Genomic DNA, 23,729 nt, shown 5'->3' on the forward strand with positions numbered 1-23,729 from the left:
CGCTGGGTCAAAATCCTGGAACTCCCTCCCTAACAGCACTGTGGGAGTACCTTCGCCACACGGACTGCAGCGGTTCAAGAAGGCGGCTCACCACCACCTTCTCAGGGGCAACTAGGGATGGGTAATAAATGCTGGCCTTGACAGCGACGCCCACATCCCATAAACGAATTTTTTTTTAAAAATTTAAAAAATTTTAAGGAGTCTCACAAGGTAAGCCTACCCAACAGTACCAATTACCAGATGGATGGCCCAAGACTCCATGCCACAAAGTGTTGCCTTATCAATTTTGTGCTACATTTATAGTCCATGGTAAACATGCAGGGCTATGGAAAAGAGCAGGGGAGTGGGACTAATTGGACGGCTCTTTCAAAGAGCCAGCACAGGCATGATGGGCCAAATGGCCTCCTTCTGTGCTGTATCATTCTACGAACCCTCAAACAATCCCTTTCATTACATCACATGCAATTGCATCAGAGCTCAGCAGGGCACATAGTCAATGCACACAGTCAATGCAAAAGTGAAAAGCTTACTACAGTCACCTACTCTAAGCGCTTCACACATCAACTCCTGAGGTGGATTGAAAATTGGCTAAACCAGAGAAAGTGGCAGGTGGCTGTGAATAGAACTGTGTCGACAGATCAAGGAATCACTAGCAGGTTATTCTGTGCGTATAAATGATTTGGCATTGAGAGACAGAAACAAACTAAGTTTTCAGCAAAAAAACTGCAGATGCTAGAAATCTGAAACAAAAATAGAAAGTGTTGGAAACACTGGGGCAGTTCTGACAAATAGTCTACGCCCAAAAGATTGACATACCTGTTCTCTCCACATATACTGGCTGACCTGCTGAGTGTTTCCAGCACTTTCTGCTTTGGTTTCTAAATTTGCTGAGGATGGGTACAGTAGCCTAGTGGCTGTCATACTTGACTAACAATTGAATCTGGTCATTGTGCAACTGAATTCAACAAATCTGGTAGTGTGTGGACTAGCACCAGAACAAATGACCACGAAAGCTGCTGGATTGTCATAAAAACCTCAACCGATTCACTAACATCCTTCAAGACAGTGAATCTGACACCCCTACCTGGTCTGGCCAACATGCTACTCACATCAGATTATGTGGTCACCTCAGTGCCCTCTGAAGTGGCCTAGCAAGCCACTCAATTGTCAGGACAACTCGGGATGGGCAACACTTGAGGCATTGCCAGTGTCATCCACATCCCGAAAACAATTTTCTTTTTAAGTCCCTTGCCTCTTGAGGGGATCAAAAGCCAACTCGTCTGATTGTAGATGAATTTGTCTGAAGGATATTCGTTGCATTCCTCATGGTACTATCTGGAGCCCTGAATTCAGCATGTGCTGAGATCAAGCAGATTTTTTTTTTTGGTTCCTTTGAGAAAGGTGACATTTTATAAACTTCACATGGTTTGATACTTCTAAGCAGTTTTTACTGAAAATCCTCTGCATCTAAAACAGAAAGGCACAGTTATCTCTGGGGACATTAGATCTTCTCCCGCACTTTGCAGAATAAAATGCTGCTCAAAAAGGATGCTCAATAATCACAAGAATGAGCCTACTGAATGCTTCCTAATGATGCCCACCCTGGTGAATAAACAGAGATGATGCACAGTTAAAAGGCTCACAATGCTTTTCCTATACATAAAGTTACTTAGTCAAGGTGTTCTTCCGACCTCAGCCTCGGTTTATTAAGCATGATAACATGCTATTTGTGGAATTATGGGGACATTGTTAAACCGGCCACAATATACATCTTGATTATTTTAACTCAACAGTTATCAACACTCTACGATTACAGGAGCATTTATGCCAGGCAGAAAAGTTTGATTATAATTTTCAATAAATAGCTGAAGAACAGTGTCAAAGCACACGCTAGAGAGGGGCCTGAAACTTCTAAATTCAGAGGCAAGCATGCTACCAACTGAGCCATGCCAAGTATGAACCTGTCTTTTTACCTTAGTTTCTTGGTACCAATTTTTGGTTTAATGCTAAATGAGGGAATTTGCTGATCATTCCAATCTGGTCACTACTCACCGTATAATCACAAACTGTAAACTGCGGAAAGGAACCAAGTCAGCACAGGGCTGTTAAGAAGAAACCATGGAATGAATGCATTTAGCAAGTGGCTGTAGGTTGAGAGCAATTAGCGAGTCATCTTTAGCACAAGATTGTGGCTGGAAATGAAAGATTGGAGGAAACACAAATGATGAGACCAGTGGAGAGGAATGACAGGAAATGTGCAATTAGGTAGGCTCCAGTCGTGAGAAATGAGGGTACCAGGTGCACCTGAGAAAAACTTTCAAACCACAAAATTAAAAGAGCTTAAAATGCAACTAAATTATCTGAATTTCAGGTGCAGTGCCAGAAAGACATTGACTGCAACCAAGACTCCACTAACACCACTGTCACTGCTGTTTCTCAAAAGCTCAGTTGCCAAAGTAGAACTATGCATGTGTTCTTTAAACCGACACTGATATTTCATAGCAAAACTTTAAAACTATTCTACCAACTTTAGAATTACTAACCAGATAATGTATTACTCTTTGAAAGGGCTGGGCTTATAATTACCACGTATCGACGTTGACTTGATGTGCCACGAAGCGGCAGTCTTCTTCAAAGGAACATGATTTACACTGACCTTCCGTCATAGGCAATGCAGCTTTCCTAGTCTGACTGTCCTGTGCCTCAGTACAATTTGGAGAGTCAAAAATGGTGGCTTTTAGCATGTTTGGTAGCGACGGGCTTAAATGTTGATTGGATTGTTAGCTTAATCACAAAATGAGACACCAAATATTATAGTTTCCATTCCATCTTTCATGGGGATTTATGCTCCTTCAGACTGCAACACAAGCATGGCAGATTTAATTTTGTACTGAAGGTGGCAGCAGTTCAACCTAGTCAAAGACAGATATCAAAGTATATGAAAAGTAGTGCATCGTTTTGCAGGGGCAATATTAACCTTTTACAATTTTGACTTGCAAAGTTACAACGGGCTTCCACAGTACTACTATATTGTAAGGTATGCTGAAGACATCAAAGTTAGGCAACAATGATTGAGAAAATCTAGTTAATTGGGGAATTTATCTCAGCAGTGATTTTACATGAATATAATTAAGAAGCATTACAAATTTAATCTCCCAAAAAGGATTAGCTTTGTTATGTTTAGCAACTGTAAAAATGTTCCACTTTGATGAACGTATTGAGCTTCTTTTCTCTCCCTCCCGTGTTATGCTCGGAGGCTTCCCTTTGTTCGTTCCTTGTGGGGTGTTCACCCTTAACTTAGATCCTTCATTCCACTACCAAAACGCTGGAAGAGAAATACAGCAGGGGTCTTACATACTGGTGTTAAAAGACTTACCTTTTCTCCAACCAAGGTAAGTAGTGGGCACATTCGCAAAGCAAAGTGGTGTACATCCAGCCAAATGTGGCCTGTGGAAACCTCTTCAGCTCAGAGTCATTCATAATCCGAAAGGCCAGCACAATGTCAGACCAGAATGGGATCCGTTCCTTAGGAGGCTCTTTAAATATCTCCCACCTTGAAAGGTATAGAAAGAAAAAATGTAATCATCAATGTAACATTTTACTTAAATTGATGTTCCTAAACCTCTCGTTCCTCCTTTAAGACATTCCTTAAAACCTACCTTTTTGACCAAGCTTTTGGTCACCGGTCCTAATATTTCCTTACGTCACTCTGTGTCAAATTTTGTCCTGTGAAGCGTCTTAGGTCATTTTATTTGGTTAAAGGTGCTATATAAATGCGAGTTGTTGTTGTATTTAAAGTCAAGATATTCCCAATTTAAAGAAAAGAAAGACTTACATTTATCTCGTGCCTTTCACGACCACCTGACATCTCAAAGCGCTTTACAGCCAATGAAGTTCCACGGAAGCTCAGTGTAAGCTCGAGGAACAGCACCTCATCTTCCGATTAAGCACTTTACAGGCTTCCGGACTCAATATCGAGTTCAACAATTTCAGATCATAACCTCGGCCCCCATTACATTTTACTTATATTTTTTTATCCACACCTTTGTTTTGGCCCTCCCCCCCCTTTTTTTCTCTCCCACATCGCAGCTGTCTCCCATTCTGCCAGCACATTTCACACCTCATCTAGAGCCGTCTTTTGTCTCCACTAGTCTTATCACCATCTTGTCTCGTTTTGAATACCTCTTAATGTCTCTTCACTTCTCTTTTGTTCTCTCCCAGCCTGGCCTTTTAATCTGTTTCATTTCCTGTGCTTTTTCAGTCTTGACAAAGGGTTTCGACCTGAAACGTTGACTCTATTTCTCTCTCCACGGATGTTGCCTGGCCTGCTGAGTTTTTCCAGCATTTTCTGTTGTTATTTAAGTACCTTTGAAGTGCTGTCACGGTTGTAATGTGGGAAACGTGGCAGCCAATTTGCGCACAGCAAGTTCCCACAAACAGCAATGTGATAATGGCCAGATAATCTGTTTTTGTTATGTTGGTTGAGGGGTAAATGTTGGCCAGGACACCGTCTGCTCTCTCAGGTGGACACAAAAGATCCTATGGCACTATTTCGAAGAAGAGCAGAGGAGTTATCCCCGGTGTCCTATTTTTGGCCATAGTTTGTAATAGAGCTGGAAAATTCCTCGGGTCGCAATCCTGACTGTTACACCAGAATTTGTAGGGTCAGTAGGAGGGCACCTCAATGAATGATGTTGATTTATCCCTTAATCAACATCACTAAAAAAATGATCTGGTCATTATCACATTACTGTTTGTGGGAGCTTGCTGTGCACAAATTAGTTGCCGCGTTTCCTACATTACAACAGTGACTACACTTCAAAAAGTACTTCATTGGCTGTAAGGGGCTTTGGGACATCCGGTGGTCGTGAAAGGCGCTATATAAATGCGAGTCCTTTTTTCTCCTTTTTAAAGCATAACGATGTGCATCACTTCTCAACGTTACCTGTGAAAGTATAAAAGATAGAACATATGTCCAACAGAATAGTATTCAACAAATGGAATTGAAAAAGGAAAACACAAACTAGCCTAGTCCAAGACGCCACTGAATCTTGTGCGGCACTGTCACGGCCTCCTGTACTGTAGGCAGTGCTTGAAAACATGCAGGATTGGCATAGAGTGTTGGGAGGTGTGCACTTTGTAATTATAGTTCCATGCTCTGCAAGTCTAGCCAGTCTAACTCAATAGTGGGTTGACCTTTAACTACATCCCCGATCATGCACCTTTAAAATAAAATACCAATTTCAGTTCTGCGTCAGTGTAAAATTTAACAGAGCAAAAAAAACTCCTCTTGCTTTTAAATAATAAAACTTTATGCCATTTACAATTCCATTCTGCTGTCCTCTGGACTTTAATATTAACTTTGGCAACTTCAGATCACAAGATTGTTTTGGATGAGGAAGGCCATTCAGCTCACCTTGGTTCATCCAACCAGAAAGATCCTGCCTTCCCCCATTGCAGGATCTAATTGCTTGTTAAATGATTCCAGGGTTTTTGCCGATGCAGCTCTGTGTGGAACTCCATTTCAAGTATTGATCACTCTCGGTGATGTCAATCTTAAATTTACCTTTGACTTAGTTTGAACTTGTGCCCTCTTTGTCTGCTCTCGCTATTTCATTTAATAATCTGGATTTCATAAATCAAATCAAGAGGCCATTCGGCCCATCTTGTCTGTGCCAGCTCTTTGAAAGAGCTATCCAATTAGTCCCACTCCCCTGCTCTTTCCCCATAGTCCTGCAATTTTCTCCTTTTTAAGTATATATCCAGTTCCATTTTGAAGGTTACTATTGAATCTGCCTTTCCACCATCCAACCAATATCAACACTCAATTCAGGGACAGCATCTCATTTTCCTTCTGGCATTCTGCAGTCCTCTGAGTTGAATATTAACTTTGTCAATTTCAGATCACAATCAGCTCACCTTAGTTTATCCTAAAGCCCATTCATTGACTACATCTAATAATTTCTTAACTGATTGCTGGGCTTTCACCACCACCACTCTGTCTAGAAGGCCATTTCTTGTGTTGATCAATGTTTGTGTAAAGAAGAATGTCCTGGTTCCAATTCTTTAATTTCTCTTTAACTAGTTTGAACCCGTGTCCCCTCGGCTTACTCTTGCAATTTAATATTCTGAATTTACCTTTCTCAAATCCTTAACTGTCTTGTATACCTCTAAGCTCAACTCTTGGGGAGCCTCCTTTCCAGGCTGAAAAGCCCACATTTCTCCCATCTTTCCCTATAACTCAGACCTTTTACAGTAGGATCAGCTTGTGGCTCTTATCTCCCTTGTTTCTCAGTGATCAGAACTAGGCATAGTCCTGAAGCTGTAGTCAGAGCACTGTACAATTTGATCACAACTTACTGTGACTTATTGGTCCCGAAAATCTTTGACCCCCCAACTCCTCCTGTGCTGCTAACACTGCCAGAGTATCTAGGGTCAGGGCAAGGTTAATACATTTACGCAATATGAGTGGGCGCTCGGGCCAATATGGGCACATCTTGACCACCCACTAAGGGGGAGCGGAGGGCAGGGGAAATGCAACGTTGGTTGGTTGTATTAGGTTGGGGGTGGGGCAGGTCGCCGACAGTCACCCCCATCAGAAGGTGCAGCAGCAAAGGTAATTGTCCCCCTTTATAAGACAGCTGGCCAGAAAAGTCCCAGGGAACAATTTCCCCAGTGTTACAGGCCAGGATCCCTGCCTGGTGAGCCCCTATTACAACCTTAGCTGACCTGTATGCCTGGTTCATTCCAGCATCCAGGTCACTGGTTGGATAAGAGGAAAAAAAACGGAGGAAATTCCCAGCATGGGAAATCCCTTCCCGGGCCCTACCTCCTCTGACATTATGGGCCATGTTCAGGGGTAGCCAAAGGTTCTGGCCACCTCAGGCTCCATTGAAAATTGACAACCCAAGGAAATTTGGGACAATTCTCTATTATTTTGTATATATACTTCAGCATTCTATTGGCTTTAGTTAATTGCTACTATGCATTGGTTTGAACATGTTGACGATCGAGTCTATCAGGACTCCTAGGTCTCTTTCAACACGATTCATGGAGTACATCTCTCACCCATTTTTCTTTCCTACCTTCTGTACTTTACCCTTGTCTGTCTCCATGGTTTTCCTGTTGGCTATTTCCTTCCACTTGTTCCCTTCTATTTTGGAGTTATTTTATGCGTCCTTTGTCTCTCTAGTGCCTTTCCACAACCTGAACTGAAACTACCATTGTACATTATGCTGCACCTTACATCTCTTTCCAGTTTTAAAACTGTTTAGAAACCCAATAGTTGCCTCTTTGTAATATTATTAGTAAATCTGATTCTTCACATTTACCCTTTGTTCTCCCCTCTGTTCTTTCTTTTGATCTGTTCTATAAAGGGGCTATCATCTTCCTTTTCACAGAATCTTAGAATCTTATAGCACAGAAGGAGGCCATTCGGCTCATCATGTCTGTGCCAGCTCTTTGAAAGAACTGTCCCAATTAGTCCCACCCCCATAGCCCTGCAAAATTTTCCATTTTAAGTATATATCCAATTCCTTTTTAAAATTTATTATTGAATATGCTTCAACCACCCTTTCAGGAGGTAACTGTTTCAGTTCTGATAAAGGGCCTCTATGTCAAACATTAACCTATCATTTTTTCAGATGATGATGGATCTACTGTGTATCTTCAGCATTTTCTGCTTTTATTTTGCTGATTTTCATGGACGTGACAGTAGTCTAAAGATTTAGAAAATGTGCACATCCTCTTTCCACTATACAGAGGTATAGCCTAAAGTTCAAGCAGATGCACATTGTTAGGAGGGTCAAAGAGAATCTGAAGGGATAATTACCGTCCTAGCCCTTTTGGGCTACCCCAGATCAGGCGTATTCCCCAGATGTTCAGGCTATCTCTCCCTAAAGGAACGGAACGACTAAAGATGTTACCGTCTTCCGGATAGTACTTTAATAAAGTTGAACTAGACTGTAACCTTCCGGATATTATAAGGGTCCAGAATACGCCCCAAGAATTCTGCAACTCCTTACAAAAGAGTGTACAGAATTTGTGGGTTCGCGAGTCTATACAGAATTACTCTTTGAGACAATTCTAAAAATATAGGCCTAGAAATTGGGTTTTGGCTTAGCCAGGGCTTTAGCGCCGGAAATTAGTGCCGGCGCTAAGTCCCCTGCGCGCGCCAAAAATTCAGTGGCGCCGCGCCCAAACGGCTGCCGGCGCTACTGAAGGGTCTTAGCGCCTGGAAAAGGGCGCTAACTGCCGTTTTGCGCCGGAATTCCGGCGCTGCGGCATCCGATGCGGTGCGGCAGGCTGGGGAAGTGCAGGCCTCCTCCTTCCGTTAAGGAGGAGCTGCCTGCACCCGGCCGCGGCCCGCGCAAATCTGCTTAAAAATGAGCCCGGCACCTCGGACAAGTGCCGGGCTTGCATCTGTTCCGGGGGGGGGGGGGGGGGGGGGAGAGTAGTCCGGGGAGGGAGCTGCGGGCAGGCGGCCGGCGGGAAAGCGGCCGGCCGCCGCGGGGCCTTTAATGTGCCGGCGCTAACTGCAGTAAGGCACCTCTGACAAAACGCTGGTTGCGGCTGCCACGGGCGAGGTGGCCGCAACTCAATTTCGGAGTTCGGGCGGGTTACCACGGCAACCGGGACGCTGCGCACACCGATGACGTCATCGGTGCCGGCGCAGCGCTACCGGAGCAACGCCGATTTAGGGCCCCAGGGAATTTCACTACTGGCCATAACTCCGGCGCAAGGCCCTCTAGCGCCTCAAATGAGGCGCTAAGGCTACTGAATTTTCAGCCGATATAGTTTTATTTAAGAGCTGACATTCAGTTAACATCTGTTGAATCAGTCGCAACATTAACAATTCAAAATACAATTAGCTTACATTTCTTATTTCTCAGAGATCCTTATTCTCAAATCTTTACTTCATTACATTTCTTACTTATTTCTAAATCCAGAACATCCACCAAAATCAATCTGACTTCCTGAGACTCATAGTTAAAGACTTACAGAGATGCCTCTGGAAAGTTGAGAAACGCCCTGCCCGTTCAGCATGTTCTGACTTTTCTGTTAAAAAGGTCTTACTTTTATACCCTTTTGGCATTGGTTTCTTCTTTGATGTTCTCTGCTGATGTCAGCTAATTGTCTTCATTGATACCTCTTTCGAATGCTTTCTGTCAATTCAACTATTGCATGTATAATTATTTCTCTACCTTTAGGTGTTCCAAAAATCATCATAAAAACAATGACAGCTATGGTTTCTGTTTGATATCATTCTTACAAAATGCTTTCCATTCAATTCTTAATTTTGGCTTTACTGGTTTTAACAGACGTGGAGTCTCCATGGTGGTCCATGTTTAACACAAGAACAATGTAATTGCTTGGTGCCTCTAGTGAATTTATATTTTCAAAGCCTTCTTGTTGGTATTATATTTACAATATGTAAATCAAAACCACTTTAACTGTGTGTTTACTTGTTTTCTAGCTATCTCAATTGGTTGCATATTTAATCTTATGGTTCCTGTTTTCCAAGTTTAATACAAAACTATTTGACCAGCAGATGTTTCTTTTACTTGAGGTCATGTTTTCAAAGGCACACGCCTCTTTTAATGTTTGTGTTTCTGTTCCAACGTGTTAGCTCGTAACACTTAAACTGGGTCTTCTCATTGTGTTACACCCAAACTCTAGACTCTTCGGAAGCAAGTCTTTGCTTTTCAATAGGGTCTTAGTTTCTTGGTCAATATCCCTTTCCCATTTCAAAGCCTGTTTACAACTTTGTTATCAACTGATCTTTTCTCAGAAGCCTGTATTCTGTTTACAGCCTGTCGGCTGAGACTTGTGTCTTTTAAACCCAGTCGGCTGAAAATTCAGTAGCCTTAGCGCCTCATTTGAGGCGCTAGAGGGCCTTGCGACGGAGTTATGGCCAGTAGTGAAATTCCCTGGGGCCCTAAATCGGCGTTGCTCCGGTAGCGCTGCGCCGGCACCGATGACGTCATCGGTGTGCGCAGCGTCCCGGTTGCCGTGGTAACCCGCCCGAACTCCGAAATTGAGTTGCGGCCGCCTCGCCCGTGACAGCTGCAACCAGCGTTTTGTCAGAGGTGCCTTACTGCAGTTAGCGCCAGCGCATTAAAGGCCCCGCGGCGGCCGGCCGCTTTCCCGCCGGCCGCCTGCCCGCAGCTCCCTCCCCGGACTTCTCTCCCCCCCCCCGGAACAGATGCAAGCCCGGCACTTGTCCGAGGTGCCAGGCTCATTTTTAAGCAGATTTGCGTGGGCCGCGGCCGGGTGCAGGCAGCTCCTCCTTAACGGAAGGAGGAGGCCTGCACTTCCCCAGCCTGCCGCACCGCATCAGGTGCCGCAGCGCCGGAATTCCGGCGCGAAACGGCAGTTAGCGCCCTTTTCCAGGCGCTAAGACCCTTCAGTAGTGCCGGCAGCCGTTTGGGCGCGGCGCCACTGAATTTTTGGCGCGCGCAGGGGACTTAGCGCCGGCACTAATTTCCGGCGCTAAAGCCCTGGCTAAGCCAAAACCCAATTTCTAGGCCAGTATGTCTTATATTAATAATATTAGAAATCTGTTCATGGTATCGTGTATTTCTCTGAATCGTGGCTATTCCTTCACAAGAACACATCTAATCCAGGTTACAAATTGGTCTAGGGGTACTTCAGCACTGCCCTCTTTCAATTTCACAGATCCAAAAAGAAGTCAACTAAATTAGTTTAAAAAAACACAGCGGCTTTTTAAGACTGAAATACCTAGTTCTGCCTTGTTGAAAAGTGATACTTACTTGTTACATCTTATTCAAGGATCTGCGCTAGTTGTTTTAAATCCCTGTGGGAAAATTGAGTTCTGATGAAAGGTCATTGACCTGAAACGTTAACTCTGATTCGCTCTCTCCACAGATGCTGCCTGACCTGCTGAGTGTTTCTAGCATTTTTAGTTTTTATTTAACATGTTTAGACTGCTGGCTACCAGCAGGGCAGCTCCACAACTACATAGAATTACACAGAATTTACAGCACAGAACCAGGTCATTCGGCCCAACTTGTCCCTGCCGGTGTTTATGCTCCACACGAGCCTCCTCACACCCCTCGTCATCTCACTCTATCAACATAACCTTCTATTCCTTAGGTGCTTATCTAGCTTCCCCTTAAATGCATCCAAGCTATTTGCCTCAACTACTCCAATGTGGGAGCAAATTCCACATTCGAACCACTCTCTGGGTGAAGAACTTTCTCCTGAATTCTCCATTACATTTATTGGTGACTATCTTATATTTATGGACTCCCCCATAAATGAAAACATCTTCACTATGTCTACCCTATCAAACCCCTTCATAACTTTAAAGACCTCTATCAGGTCACCCCTCAGCCTTCTCTTTTCTAGAGAACAGAGCCCCAGCCTGTTCAGTCTTTCTTGATGGTTGTAACCTCTCAGTTCTGGTATCATCCTTGTGAATCTGTTTTTGCACCTTCTCCAGTGCCTCTATAATATACTTACTGTTGTGCATGCCAAGTACAGCAGATGGCAGAATGCTTGTGTCCTGTGATTTATTATACAGACAACAAGTGGCTGACGCAGTGTGCTGTTCATAATGACGCAAGGTGAATGGGTGAGAAAGGTAATGAAATTGGCTTGTCTACAATTTTTGATAACCGAAATGCACCCTGGGGTGGGGTTTGATTACAATCACAACCAGTGTTGGCTCACGGTTTTCAAGCAATTCATAGTCAAATGGAGATCTGATTTGAATTGAATCTGACCTCAGAACACTAATATTAAACAGTACTTATGACAAACAGATAACCAAATCAGTGCCAACACTGCTGTCTCTGGTTAAAGATTTTTGACACGGTTTTGGATGTTGCGCAATGGTTGTTCCAACAGCTTTCATTTGAGAGCTACTGTTTGGTCTGGTTAAACATGAGAAACTGTCACATACTATGTATCCATGTCATGACCTTGAACAGTCAACTCTGAGTGTTCTAGCATCAAAGTTACATATTAATTGGTTAGTTTGTTCTCCTCCTCCTGCCATTGTTGGCTGAAGTTGGGTTGGCAAGATTCCCACTAGATTTTTTAAAAATGGTTCTGAAGATGACGCTGACAGGACCGCGTTTAATACACATCCCTCGTTGCCCTGAGAAGGCAGTATGGGGCCGTCTTGAACCGCTGCAGAACTTGTGGAAATTATGCTCCCACCATGGTGTAAGGTAGGAAATTCCAGGATTTTGATCCAGCAACTATGAAGGGACAGCAGTCTATGTCCAAGTCAGGACGGTGAGATGTTGTTCCCAGGATATTGCCGCTCTTGTCTTTCTTGGTGGTAGGGGTCGCAGTGGAGGGAGATGCTGTTTAATTAATGCTGTAGATAGGACATCCTGTGCCCACAGTGCACCAGTAGTAGAGGGGGAGTATATGGAGTCCAGTGGCTGGAGCGCCGATTAAGCAGATTGCTCTGTCCTGGATGAGCTTGAGCTGTTTGAGTGTTGTTGCGGCCGGATCCATCCAAGCAAGTGGCAAGTATTCCATTTTACACTGGGCTTGTGCTCAACAAACAACCAGCAAATACTGCCAACCATGCAGATCAGCAGCTAGTAATGGCCAGCACAGCAGGTTCAAACTCATTCAACACTTCTGCTCAACCTGGTGAGGTGGCTCGTTGGGGCATCAGTCACCATTCCCAATAGCCCCTGCAGAGTCATTCTTGCCCTGAATCCTTTTTCATGTGCTGGTTTGTAATCCACACCATTATTCTTTCTCTTGGGCTCTCAATCATCTCCATCAGAATATCATCCTTAATTTCTCTCATTCCCATGTTAAAACTTTCACCTTTCATGCTCTAACAGATCCCAAAAGCACACCTCTTTATACAGCTCATGCAGCCTTACATCTCTGTACTCAGCCACCAACTCTGTCTCCTCTAATGTGTCACCCATTAAGTACAGCATCCTCTTTATTTGCTCTGGTCATATCTCTGCATCTGGTATTGTTTCCTGAGGCCTTTCCAATCTTTCACACCTGTCAATAATGCACCTTCTTAACTCGCTTTCTTAATACTCTCCCTCTGCTGCTCCTCTTCACAAACTCAATTACTACTTGCCCATTTTGATTACCATCACTTACCTGCTCTACCTAATGCTGCAGTAAATTCTTAACATCCCCCAACATGGCACCACACACAACCTCAATAAAGCACTGAAGGCTGACAAGATGTGCTTAAAATGGGCTGTCACCCGAACGTATAGCACACACTCTGAGGTTCCATTTTGCCCAATTCCATCTAATTAGGAGCATTTCACAGGCGTCTGTTACTTCTAACAACAGCACACAGTCCTGCTATAATATCCTACCTAAACTTCTATGTAAAAAAAAAAGTAAAAAAATTAACAAACTTGCATTCATAATTTTAAGTCATCAGAACTTCCCAAAGCACTTACTTTTGAAGTGCAATCGCTAGCGTTCTGTAGCTAAGTGCCAAAGCCAACATGCACACTGCAAACAAGATAAGTAATCAGTTAATCTACGTTTGTGGTTTTGGTTGAGGGAGGAATGTTGGCCAAGACACCGGGAGAGCTCCCTGCCGTTCTTTGAATATTATTATGGGATCTTTTACATACATATGTAAGGTTTTGACCGAGTAGATAAGGAGAAACTATTTCCACTGGCAGAAAGGTCGGTAACCAGGGGACATAGATTTAAAATAATTGGCAAAAAATTCAGGGCGGAAAAGGAGGAAACTTTTTCTTTTTTTTTTTACACAGAAAATTGTTACGACCTGCCTGAAAGGGTGGTGGAAGAAGGTTCAATAATAACTTTCAAAAGGGGCTTTGGATATATACTTGAATAGGAGTAATTTATAGGGCTGTGGGGAAATAGCAGGGGAGTGGGGCTGTTGCGTTTGCAAAGATAATCCAGAGACCGTAAGCAGAGTTCAGTTCATGTTGCTTTTTTAATGGCTGCTCCACACACACACACTCCCAGGCAAAAGCCATTGAATACCTATACACAATACCATGATAACAGCACTATCAAACTCCATGTGCTCAGGCCAAGGCAATCGAGTACCTATCACCAATGTCAGACATAACAGGGATGAATTGGATAGCTCTTTTAAATAGCCAGCACAGAAACGATGCGCTGAATGGCCTCCTTCTGTGCTGCATGATTCTACGAAAAGGCAGATGGAGCCTGTGTTTAACGTCTCATCGGAAAGATGAAGACCCATCATATTTCACTGATAGGTCAGAGCTCAAAAGTGACTGTGTACAGAGATGCTCTAGTAGATAACGTATTACATTTTTTTCTTAAATATCCTCAATTTAATATATCATAGCTACTGAAGATTGTCTCCTTACCCAGACAAGAACTGCACACCTACATTAGGTGCCTCTGCTGACTGTGCAATAGAGAAGATGTGAGCAAATGTATCTTCAAACCAGCGCCTCTGACGATCGACCGGTGTCTCTGATTTTAACAAGATAGGATTCTTTCAGAAACAGGAATCAGTAAAAAACTGAAACATTTGCAATCACCAACATTATAACTATATTTCTATACACAGGCACATTTTACGGTCATGAATGTACCTTGCAATTTCACACCTTCACAAAAAAAGGGTATCAAAAGTAGAACCAGCTATTGTGGACACAAGCCTACCATAGTCTTCACAAAAATGTTCAAATGATGATAAAAAATTACAGGAATGTCAGATTACATACCATCGATAATGTAATTCAACCTTCACATATGGAAATAACAACAGAAAGTGCTGGAAAAACTCAGCAGGCCAGGTCAGCACCCGTGGAGAGAGAAACAGAGTCAACGTTTCAGGTCGATGACCTTTCGTCAGAATGTTGTTTCACTGCCTCTTTATAAATAGAAGTTACAACACGAAAACAGGCCATTCGGCCCAACCAGTCCGTGTTGGCATTTACCCTCTACCCTCCACCCAAACTTGGCACGATAAAGAACCCATGACAGTTATGTGACTTTCTTCACCCCTTCCACACACATTACATTTTTGCATCTATCTATACATTATTAAAAGTCTTGCACATGGTGTACACTTCCTGCCCAATACAACCTTACTTCCTCTGTCATAATGGAGTCACACTTTTTTTAAATCAACATTTAACACTAAGTCTATGGCCTGGAGTTTTCGCTCAGTTGTGTTGGGTTTTTTCAGCGTAGTTCGTCTGAGATCGGCGTAACCGCCGCAAGAGATTGCAGAATTTTAAGCGCAAATTGCGTTCAGCGTAAATCGAGTTTCTGCGATCTTTTGCGCTAGTTTTAAAAAATCACGCTAGAAGCCTGCCCCGCCCACAAAACTGGCCACCCCCCCCAGGCTGAATTAATCACCAGTGGGAGATTCCACTAATGGCACACGTTTGCGGGCCTTTGAGGAGGCTCTAAAAATTAAGCTAATTCTTTTGGGCGCAGGGACACTAACAGAAACGGTTGGCTTTTGAAGGTAATTTTTTTTTAAATTTACAAAGAAACTGACTTCTGTACCTTGTCTCATAGCTAGGAAATGATTCTGTATATTTTTTTTTCAGTTATTTTCAGTCATTTAGAATCGGGTTACTCATAGGTGGTGGATTGACACTGTGATTAAAATGCTTATTATTCTGCGATAAACCCATTTTCAACTGTATTAATCAAACTGCACTAAGTTATCACTCTTAAATATAACAAGAAATATTTTTAAAATTCCGTTTTAAAATATGTTCAGCGATAAGCAATTTTGGCCGCAAATTGCGCCTGTTTTGCTGATTGCGCCCAAAGCGGAAACTCTAACCCTATATGTAAACATTTATAATGGCAGAACATTATCTAAGCATGCAAATCACATTGCTGTTTGTGGGAGCTTGCTGTGTGCAAACTGGATGCTGCATTTCCTATATTACAACAGTGACTACACTGCAAAAGTACTTCATTGGCTGTGAAGCACTTTGGGATGTCCTGAGGTCATGGAAGGCGCTATAGAAATGCAAATCTTTCTTTCTTTCATTTTGCCATCAGTTTGCTAATGAACCAATCAAATCACTCAAAATGCTATTTGAAAAAGATTTCATCCAACGTTTCTCTGGAGCTGAAAATTCTATTGTTCGAAACATATTTCACAATAACATGCCCAAACTTAACCCAATTACCTTCAGCATCTTTTAATACCCTCATTAAAAATTTTACCTCAAGGCCTCAACCTGTCTGAAAAGCTTGGACTTTGACAGAATTTTACCTCACAATTGTCCAGAGCTTTCAACCATATCTCTGCACTGTGGGCACGTGCAGACTGCAGAATTTCCCAGCATGGAATCTGTGCATTGTGAGCTGGTGCAGACTGCAGAATTTCACAGCTTGTGCACCAGCAATGAAGGATACAAGGGTCCGGCCACCTCATCCTGTGAATATTTGAGAGGATTTTTTTGCTTTTTCCAAGACTTCAAAAGAAACTGGAGAATGAATCTTCAAGAGTTTTATTTTAGGCAAATCTGACATCACTAACAAATGCTGCGTTCTATTGAGAACTACTCGGACAGACAACACCTATAATTACAATTTCCTTGCTTTCTTTTCTAACCTTCAAGAATGTTTATCAAGAATGTCTTTCTTTTGATGTCCGTCACCTCTTTATTGCTGCTGAAAACTCAGTTGAGAAATCTCTCCTCTGAACAATTTTTAAGGCCGAGGATTTTTTTTTTCTAGAAAAGCGACGGAGAAGGTATAAACCCTGAACTTGAACATTTATGAGGTAATTTCTGTTTGGTTGTGGAAATTTACATTCATCAAAGACTATAAGTAGACAAATTCAGTAATAGTGCACTAAAGGCTAAATTTTCCGCTTCTGCTCTCCTGAGGCACATCAGATGCGCACTTTGGCAAAATGCAGACTGTACGACCAGCTGTTACATTAACCTTCACTTTTCAATGGGATGAAAGAAGCAGAACGATAAAACATGCTGGAGATAAAAATTAAAGTGCCAGCGAATTGAGCAACTGGTGAGGACAGCTGCACTGTAGAGCGAAAATCCTGGAATTTATTGATAATATTGCATCACCATAACCACCTGCCCAAATTAGGGGAATGAAAGACGCCTTCGACCATTAACCATGAGGTCGTAGCGTATGGTATTTTTCCAAATCTTGGGACCGCCCAAATGAGCCGTAAAGCATTATGCATTCTCGTTAAATGTTTATGGGTCATGAGTTTGCTCTTTTGGCATCAACATGGAACTGAGCAATTTTAACAAATAAGTTGATGAGTGTTTCTTCTGAGCCCATTTATTGCCCTGTAGTAGGCACAGCGTTTCAAATGTGAGTGTCACTTTTTAGCCATCTTATTGGCCAACAGCAACCAGAGGGGAGACGAGGAGAATTTTTTTATGCAGCGAATTTGCTGGGCTATAGGGAAGGACCAGGGGAGTGCACCTAATTGGACAGCTCTTGCAAAGAGCCGGCACAGGCACGATGGGCCAAAAGGCCCCATTCTGTGCTGTATGATTCTGTGATTTAAAGCTACAGTGCCCTTTTATAGGAAAAGGCTAAAGATACTTTCCTAGCAGAAAGGAGGAAAAGAATGATTGCACGTTCAATTTGTTCTCCAGAATGAACCCAGATTGATATCACTAACACATGGTTTATCTGCTGTATTATGGTGCTGATCAAGTCTCCATGCCTGGATTTTGCCAACCACCATCAGACCAGGAACATTTTTTTTTGGTCAGCTGGGTGTCTAACATCCATCAGAAGTTTGCAACAATCTACAAAACAAGGGGCTGCAAAATTTATATAAGTAGTTCCCGGTCACTTGATGTGGAATCTACACTCTCTCCCTGTTTACTTAATCTAAGTCTAGATACTTTAGGAACAGAAGGCAAGAGCCAAGGCTTAATGTGCTGGAGTTTAATTGGCTAAAATCATGCAGCTTATCAGTACAGAGCACTGGTAAGGTACCTGTTGCTTGTTCAGCAAGGACTAGCAATAACCATTATGGCAGTGCCATACAAGATTGTTTGGGAAGAATCTCATCCTTCATTGAAAGCCGACCCCTCTAAGGCCCATCAATGAGCCAGTTGGTTGGTTAATCATTAACAGTATCCTGAAGTATTGCATACTTGTCTTGGTATGCGATTATCAAGAGTGCTGCAGAGGAACATTATCTTCAGTTCCTCCCACCAGCTCTGTTCCCTAGCCACCAACTCCATCCCCTTCCCTGGCCACTGTCTGAGGCTGAATCAGACTGTTCGCAACCTTGGCATCCTATTGGACTGAGCTGAGCTGAGCTTCCGACCTCATATCCTGTCCGTCACCTACGTCCACCTAGATTCATACGATCTCTGCAATATAACCCGTCTCCGCCCCTGTCTCAGCCCATCTGCTGCTGAAACCCTCAACCACGCTTTTGTTACCTCCAGACTCAACTATTCCAACACACTCCTGGCTGCCCTCCCACCTACCACCCTCCGTAAACTTCAGCTATCCAAAACTCTGCAGCCCGTATCCTAACTCGCACCAAGTCAAGTTTACTTATCGCCCCTGTGCTCGCGGACCACATTGGCACCCAATCCAGCAACGCCTCAAATTTAAAATTCTCATCCTTGTGTTCAAATCCATCCATGGCCTCGTCCCTCCCTAACTCTACAACCTTCTGCGATGTCTGTGCTCCTCCAAATCTGGCCTCTTGCGCATTCCCGATTTACATCGCCCCACCATTGGCAACTGTGCCTTCAGCTGTCTAGGCCCTAAGCTCTGGAATTCCTTCCCTCAACCTCTCCGGCTCTCTACCTCTCTCGTCTTTCAGATGCTCCTTAAAACCTACCTCTGACTCACTTGCTCTACTATCTCCTCATGTGGCTCGGTGGTCAAATTTTATTTGCTGATGCTCCTGTGAAGCGCCTTGGGACGTTTTACTACATTAAAGGCACTATATAAACACAAGTTGTTGTTGTTTTTATATTCTTATACAATTGCATTGTTTTTTCCAGGAACTTAATTTGCAGAGTCAATTCCAACTTGGTTCTTGCAATTGTTTTTCACTGCAAATCTGCATTCAAATGTGGTGCAAAGTAATTCCCTGTTAGCTCACCTGGGGAGAAGTGTGGGCTGAGAATTCCTGCAGCTACATCACTGGTTGTGTGTGGAGAGAATTTTTCTGCAATCACAGTAACGGAGCAATCTGGAATCGACTCCGCTACACATACGGCAGTAGATAGCCCCACCACACCGGCTCCAATCACAGCAACTCGGATCTTACCCATAGTCTGTATGAAAAACAAAAGTCAGAATCAACAAGAATGAGAATTACAATCCCCCAAAAAATAGATGCAGATTCTGTTCCAAGGCAATAAAGCAGAACAGAAAACAAAAAAGGGGCTTGTGTCCAGATTTTCATACAATAGTGCAGCCACGCCATTACAGACTATGTAAGGAAAAACATATCAGGACTTCTAACAATTGATTTACATTAGGTTATTGGCAGGGAGGTTAGGAGTACAATAACATAGTGGTAATGTTACTGGACTAATGATCCGAAGACATGAATTCAAATCCCACCCCGGCAGCTGTGGAATTTAAATTCCATTAAATAAATCAGGAATTTGAAAAAAAAGATAGTATCAGTAATCATGAAACTACCAGATTGTCGTAAAAACCCATCTAGTTCACTAATTTCCTTTAGGGAAGGAAATCTGCCATCCATACCCGGTCCGGCCTATACGTGACTCCAGACACACAGCAATGTGGCTGCCCACCTTCTCGAGGGCAATTAGAGATGGGTAATAAATGCTGGCTTTGCCGGTGATGTCCACACCCCGTGAATGAATTTTTTAAAAAGTTGCTTTCCTCAGGACTGCTTCTTCCTGGCTCCAGCTGAATAGAACAGCGTACAGTAACAGGAGGGGTAATTAAACTTACTTATAAAGAAACACTCACTGGAACTGCCATTTTGTTAATTTCCTCATTAACCCAAGAATGGAGAAAACAAAGAAATGATGGAAAAAAAGGAAAAATAAAGTGTCAGAAGGAATGAAACATTAAGAAATAGTGCTCTGGGAATCTCATCAGGATCATTACAACCTTACTGGCTTAGATTTTTTTTTTTTTAAATTTACAGCAAAAAAACGCTACCATTAAGTCAGAAGGGATGGGCAATAAATGCTGGCCTGGCCTATGGAGCATATTTTAAGCTACAATACCTGTACCAAAGGAGTCGATGTATACTTTTACATTTTAACAGTTTTGAAATAATTTTTGTAATCCTTATGCTTCCCGCTCTCAGCTACCATTGTCCCTCTTCCCTGCATGTTCTTAGCCCGCGAAAGTGATGGTGCAAATCTATGGTTATCGTCGTAGTGAATGGCTGGGGTTGTTGCAACATCTCAAAACAGAACCGCCTATTATCTGGTTGCCAGTCAGAGCAAACTAATCTGTGATGCTCAACCTCACAGACCAATAGTGGTAACAGTTCTCTCATAGAATCATAGAAAGCTACAGCACGGAAGGAGGCCATTTCGGCCCATCGTGTCCGCGCCGGCCAACAAAGGGCTATCCAGCCTAATCCCACTTCCCAGCTCTTGGTCCGTAGCCCTGCAGGTTAGAGCATCCCAAGTGCATATCCAAATACTTTTTAAATGTGGTTCAGGTTCCTGCCTCTACCACCCTTTCAGGCCGTGAGTTCCAGACCCCCACAACCCTCTGGGTGAAGAAATCTCCCCTCAAATCCCCTCTAAACCTTCCCCCAATTACTTTAAATCTGTGCCCCCTGGTTTTTGACCCCTCTGCTAAGGGAAATAGGTCCTTTCTATCCACTTTATCTATGCCCCTCATAATTTTATACACCAGCATGAGGTTAGAGCACTAGCCTTCAATATTTCCGGAGCCTCTGGTTAGGTAGCGTTGTGAAGGTCAGTCCTGATAGATCAACTGGGGAAGTGTGCTTGGGGCAATTCTTTCCCCACTGCCCCCATCTTCCATAGCCTGATGGAGGTGGTCAAAAAACTATTGTTTTTATTTATAATGATACCATCATCTACATACTGCTTAATTTTCCAGCGGAAGTATAACTAGCAATTGAACTGATTGAAAGAATTGCAGCAACAGCACGGTAGCAGAGTTGCACCAAACACACTTCCCGGCTCAACCAGTCTGTAGGTATTGCAATAAGAAAAAAATAATCATTTATTCTGGCCTGATGTTTGTATTCTCTGAGGAAGCTGCTAGCACTTAGGAAGGCCTCTGCGTTCCTGCTAAGAGTTGCTGCCATTGCACCTCAACATGCTGTTATCAATCCAAAAGGCCTGTATAGAATACAAGCAGTGCAGCAAACACATGCCACTGCTCCTGTCTGTGGAGCTCTCTCCCCAATAGTGCCACTGGCAAAATTACATCCGTTGTATACAGCAGTTGAAATACAAATGAGTTGCTGTGTTGGAACATGCGTTGAGCCATGGGAAATCCATTGCTCATTGCTACCAAAGTACATAGTAACATTAGTGTGATAAATCCATGTAGGGAAACAAGGAACTCGAAGAGGCGAGATATTAGAATTAGTCCGTGTACTTTATTAAACAACTGCTTAGCAAACATACAGGCCTGCATCCTCCCGTTCCACCTCCACTAACCTTAACTAGCAGCAGCACTAGCTACAGCACCGCCTGGTGGATAACCTTAATCATAACATCCCAGATTACTGTATTCCTCCTCCCTTAAGATTTCAGTATGAATTTCTTAACAAACAACCATTCCTAAGGGTTACATAAGAAGTCTCCATTCACTATGTTCAATACTTGACGAATCTAACAGGTCAGTACCAATCTCTCTGGTGGCTTGCGAGGCCTTTGTGAACGTCTAACAGTAAAGTCCCTGCTTGTTTGTGGTGAAGCCACCAGCTGCTCCTGAGCAGTGCTCAGAGTATCTGACTCTGCAACGATGGTTTCCTCTTGATGAATGGGTTCCTGTGGAATTGTCTCTGACCATGGTGGTGGCACCACAGATGCACTTGGATAACTGGGGGCAAACCTGTCCTCAGCCATTGCATCTGGAACCTCAATTTCAATTTCCCCTTGTCTGGTAAGTATCTGATCTACAGGTCATACCCCAACCAGAGACCCTGGATGAACGGAGAGGTCCGCTCACTGTTGAAAGCACGCGACGCAGCATTTAAATCTGGCGACGCGGCAGCTTACAGAGCAGCTAGGACCAACCTAAAAAAGGGTATCAGGACTGCCAAATGGAAACAGACACTGCGGATAGAGGATCACTTCCGCAACAACTCGGACCCCCGGCGCATGTGGCAAGGCATCCAGTCCATCACTGACTACAAGGGCAAAAACACCAGTCCCCCGGTCAGCGACGCCTCCCTTCCGGAGGAGCTTAACAACTTCTACGCTCGCTTCGACAGGGACAACAAGGAGCCAGCTACCAAAGCCTTGCCACCCCCGGAAGACCAGGTGCTCACTCTGTCGACCTCCGACGTAAGGGGCGCTCTACACAGAGTGAACACACGAAAGGCTACTGGACCGGATAGCATCCCTGGACGGGTACTCAAGGAATGTGCTGATCAGCTGGCTGATGTCTTCACCGCCATCTTCAACCTGTCATTGGCCCAGGCAGTAGTCCCTACATGCTTCAAGACCGCCACCATCATTCCTGTGCCTAAACAAGCGGCTGTGACGTGTCTGAACGACTATCGACCTGTCGCACTCACACCCATCATAATGAAGTGTTTCGAGAGACTAGTCTTAGCCCACATCAAAGCCAGGGTTCCTGCCTCCCTTGACCAACACCAGTTTGCCTATCGGGCAAACAGATCAACGGAGGATGCAATCACAACTGCTCTACACTCGGCACTGAATCACCTAGATGGTAAGGAGACCTACATCAGAATGTTGTTTATAGACTACAGCTCAGCATTCAACACTATCGTCCCCAACAAGCTGGCCACCAAACTCCAAACTCTTGGCCTGAACACTTCCCTCTGCAACTGGACCCTGGACTTCCTAATAAACAGACCCCAGTCTGTCAAATTAGGTAACCACACCTCCCCCCCCCGACCCTGAACACGGGGGCCCCACAAGGATGTGTGCTGAACCCCCTCCTCTACTCCCTCTTCACCCACGACTGTGTGGCTGTTAATGGTTCCAACACCATCATCAAGTTTGCAGATGACACCATGGTAGTAGGCCAGATCACCAACAACGATGAGTCAGCCTACAGGGAGGAGGTCCAGCATCTCGTGAAGTGGTGCGCCGACAACAACCCGGCCCTTAACACCAAGAAAACAAAGGAAATAATCGTGGACTTCAGGAAGTCCAAAGGCGGAAGTCACACCCCCATCCACATCAATGGGGCGGAGGTGGAAAGGGTGGCCAGCTTTAAGTTCCTCGGAGTCCACATCACGGAAGACCTCTCCTGGTCCCTCAACACCTCCTCTCTGGTGAAGAAGGCCCAGCAGCGCCTATATTTCTTGAGGAGGCTGAAGGGATGTAATCTGTCACCCCTGATCCTCTCTAACTTCTACCGCTGCACTATAGAGAGCATCCTGACAAACTGTATCACGGTATGGTACGGCAGCTGTAGCTACCATAACCGGAAAGCCCTGCAGCGGGTAGTCAAAACTGCCCACGCATTACCGGCACCCGGCTACCGACCATAGAACATATATATCAGAAACACTGCCTACGGAGGGCACGGTCCATCATCAAAGACCCTACCCACCCCAGCCACAGTCTGTTCGCCCTCCTACC

At 43.9% G+C, this 23,729-nt stretch overlaps 1 protein-coding gene across 1 annotated transcript in view; it reads right to left on the reverse strand.

The window, feature by feature from the left end:
- Nucleotides 1–23,729, reverse strand: part of LOC147112975 (D-aspartate oxidase-like) — a 109,330-nt gene that overhangs the window by 38,672 nt on the left and 46,929 nt on the right. Inside the window, exons 2-4 of the mRNA XM_085997807.1 lie at nucleotides 19,073–19,247; nucleotides 14,343–14,451; nucleotides 3,377–3,553 (exon numbers count right to left, since the gene is read on the reverse strand). Of these exons, the coding sequence (XP_085853933.1) occupies nucleotides 3,377–3,553; nucleotides 14,343–14,451; nucleotides 19,073–19,244 (458 nt within the window). The 5' untranslated portion in view covers nucleotides 19,245–19,247. The remainder of the gene's footprint in view (nucleotides 1–3,376; nucleotides 3,554–14,342; nucleotides 14,452–19,072; nucleotides 19,248–23,729) is intronic.

The sequence above is a fragment of the Somniosus microcephalus genome, chromosome 9 (genome assembly GCF_052327205.1).
Source record: "Somniosus microcephalus isolate GS21.2 chromosome 9, FLI_Smic_1.0, whole genome shotgun sequence".
Lineage (NCBI taxonomy): Eukaryota > Metazoa > Chordata > Chondrichthyes > Squaliformes > Somniosidae > Somniosus > Somniosus microcephalus.